This window comes from Mus caroli, chromosome 9 (assembly GCF_900094665.2).
Source record: "Mus caroli chromosome 9, CAROLI_EIJ_v1.1, whole genome shotgun sequence".
Lineage (NCBI taxonomy): Eukaryota > Metazoa > Chordata > Mammalia > Rodentia > Muridae > Mus > Mus caroli.
The window spans coordinates 63,101,435-63,104,390 of NC_034578.1; the positions used below are offsets into that span (position 1 = coordinate 63,101,435).

The window sequence follows — 2,956 nt, forward strand, 5'->3', positions numbered from 1 at the left end:
ACTCAGAAATCCGCCTCTGCCTGCCTCTGCCTTCCAAGTGCTGGGATTAAAGGCATGCACCACCACCACCCAGCAACAGTCAGTGTTCTTAATCACTGAGCCATCTTGCCAGCCTGCATTTTTATTTTTTATTTTGTAATATTTATTTCATTTTAATTTGTGTGTGTGTGTGTGTGTGTGTGTGCGAGCGCGCGCGCGTGTGTGTGTGTGTGTGTGTGTGTGTGAGAGAGAGAGAGAGAGAGAGAGAGAACCCAATTGTGTGTATGGGTATAGGTGGAAGGCTGAAGAAGGTACTGAATGCCCTAGAGCTGAGTTACAGGAAGCTGTGAGATGCCTTATGTGTGTGCTGAGAACTAAACCCGTTGTCCCCTTTAAGATTGGATGAGCCACCTCCCAGTTTGTTTCTTGTTTTGTTGAGAGAGGGTCTTACTGCATAGTTCTGGCTGGCCTGCTACTTGGTATATAGACCAGAGTAGCCTCACACTCCACTTTTTGATTTGCTTTTTTGTAATCCTACAGCCTCAGCTTCCCTAGGTACTGGGATTATAGGTATACACTGCCATGCCTGGCTGAGATACTCCTTTTAAATAAAATTCACAACACGTACTAACTGAGAAATGGAGATTCCATGAAACAACAGGGAATCGTGTCAAGAAGTTTTGTAGTAGTTCTTGGAATTTGTTTACCCTTGCTAATTAGTGAAGTTTAATTTCTCTCTAGTTACTTGAGCAGACCTACTGCATTTATAATGTTCTGATTTTATACAGCTGATACTTAAGTGACTTGAAGTTCTCTTCTTTTCACAGAGCTTGTCCTTTGCAACCTGATCACAGAGATGATGAAAACGAATAGAATTTACTCATCTGAATAATGTCTTCGGTTTTTCTACATTACTTACATGTAAATTCGGGTAAATGAGTTTGTCCAATTGGCCTGTTGATGGGAAAAAGATTAGGCTAAAATTTAGCCATTCAAAAGAAACCAGATATAAGAATGGGGAATTTTTATAATTTGTAAATTTGAATTGCATACTTACATTTATAGCCTATGCTCCTCCTTTTTTTACCTGTTAAAGCTTCTTCTTAAAACCAATGTTACCTGACACTCTAATTACTACTCTACGGTCTTTGCTTAGATTTTTGTACTGATGCCATTTTATGGGCATTGATTATGGAAATGGTGCCATATTGTTATGGATGGCATGTTTGCTTTAAAAATTTGACTTAGGCTGGGGAGATGGCTCAGTGGTTAAGAGCACTGACTGTTCTTCCAGAGGTTCTGAGATCAATTCCCAGCAACCACATGGGTNGCTCACAACCATCTGTAATGNGATCCNATGCCCTCTTCTGGTGTGTCTGACGACATTGACAGTGTACTCACATATATAAAATAAATAAATCTTTAAAAAAAAAAATTGACTTAGGCCGGGAGTGGTGGCGCANGCCTTTAATCTTTAAGAGTGAGTTCCAGGTCAGCCAGGGCTATATAGAGAAACCCTGTCTCAAAAAAACAAAACAAAACAAAAAAAAATTGTCTTAGTCTTTTTTACATTAAAAATTTCAATATTAACTAAGTAGAATCTCTTGTCATTTATCAGAATGGGTTGAGGAGGCAAAGATAAAATGTTGAAAAGCTAGTTGTGTATCTTTTTAAGAAAACGTTAGCTGTGTGTTAAAGGGCTGCACATCTTTGGTCTCAGCACTCAGGAGGCAAAGCCAGGTGGATCCCTGAGTCTCAGGCTATAGAGGGAGTTCCAGGCCAGCCAGGACTAGGACTACACAGAGGATCTCTATCTTGAAAAAACAAAAAGAAAGAAAAAAAAGTTAAAAACCAGTTTATCTTGAGGACTTAACTAGTTGATAACCATACAAAGGGATAAAATACTAATAGAAGCAGGGACAAAGACTCCATAGATACATTAAAAGGATTTTTTTGGCTATATATTCAGTTCAGTATCATAAAATAGTACTTTTTTGCATGTAATATTTTTTCTTTTCTATCTACCCCCTTAACAGTTTCTCTGTGTAGCCCTGCCTGTCTTAGAACTCACTTGGCAGACCAGGCTAAGGTGGGATTAAAGGTGGGTACCACCATGCCCTTTTAAAGTTGGAGATAAAATAATGAGACTAATCGTGCTGCAAATCAGGTTTTATATCTCAGGTCCTTAGCATTTTCCCTTCATATCTCAAGATGACTTGAGATCATTGAATTTATAGATATTATAATAATGGTTTTGAGATAGGATCTCATTATATAGCCTCTTAGGTGGCCTTATTTGTAGAACACATTAACCTTGAACGCACAGAGATCTGCCTATCTGTCTATCATCTGCTAGGTTATAGGTGGAAACATCCATTTTTACTTTTTATTTTTGTAATATTTATCTTACTTTCGTGTGTGTGTGTGTGCTTGTATGCACACGAAATTGTGTGTATACATGTGTGGAGGCTCAAGGAAGCTATTGAATCTCCTGCATTCACAACACAAGGAACCGTGAGCTGCTTCATGTGTGTCTTTGAGAATGGATGGGCCATTTCCCAGTTTGTTTTGCTGTGACAGGGTGACAGGGTCTTACCACATAGTCCTGGCTGACCTGCTACTGGGTATGTCAACCAGGGTAGCCTCAAACTTCCTCTTTTTTTCTTTTCTTTTTTTTTTTGTAATCCTACTGCCTCAGTCTCCCTGGGTGCTGGGGTTAACGGTGTGTACCCTCATGATAAATGATATACTTGACTTTCTCATCATGGTTTGACAGGCTATCACTTTTTCAAAATTAACCATGTTTTTAGCAGCCTATCTTTTTAAAACTTGCTTAGTTTCATAATATAGTTCTATTTGTATTTCCTACCACCTATACTATTTTATTTCCAAATACAAATAAGTGTATTGGTGTGATTTTTTGTTTTGTTTTGTTTTGTTTTTGTTTTTCGAGACAGGGTTTCTCTGTGTAGCCCTG

At 38.5% G+C, this 2,956-nt stretch overlaps 2 protein-coding genes across 5 annotated transcripts in view; one reads left to right on the top strand and one right to left on the bottom strand.

Annotated features, from left to right (window-relative positions):
- The window catches only part of Pclaf (PCNA clamp associated factor), a 17,080-nt gene extending 15,846 nt beyond the window's left edge, over positions 1–1,234 (top strand). Inside the window, exon 4 of the mRNA XM_021173193.2 lies at positions 807–1,234. Coding sequence (XP_021028852.2) covers positions 807–852 — 46 coding nt within the window. The 3' untranslated portion in view covers positions 853–1,234. The remainder of the gene's footprint in view (positions 1–806) is intronic.
- Trip4 (thyroid hormone receptor interactor 4) overlaps positions 1–2,956 on the bottom strand; it is an 85,525-nt gene that overhangs the window by 76,783 nt on the left and 5,786 nt on the right. The window lies entirely within an intron of this gene.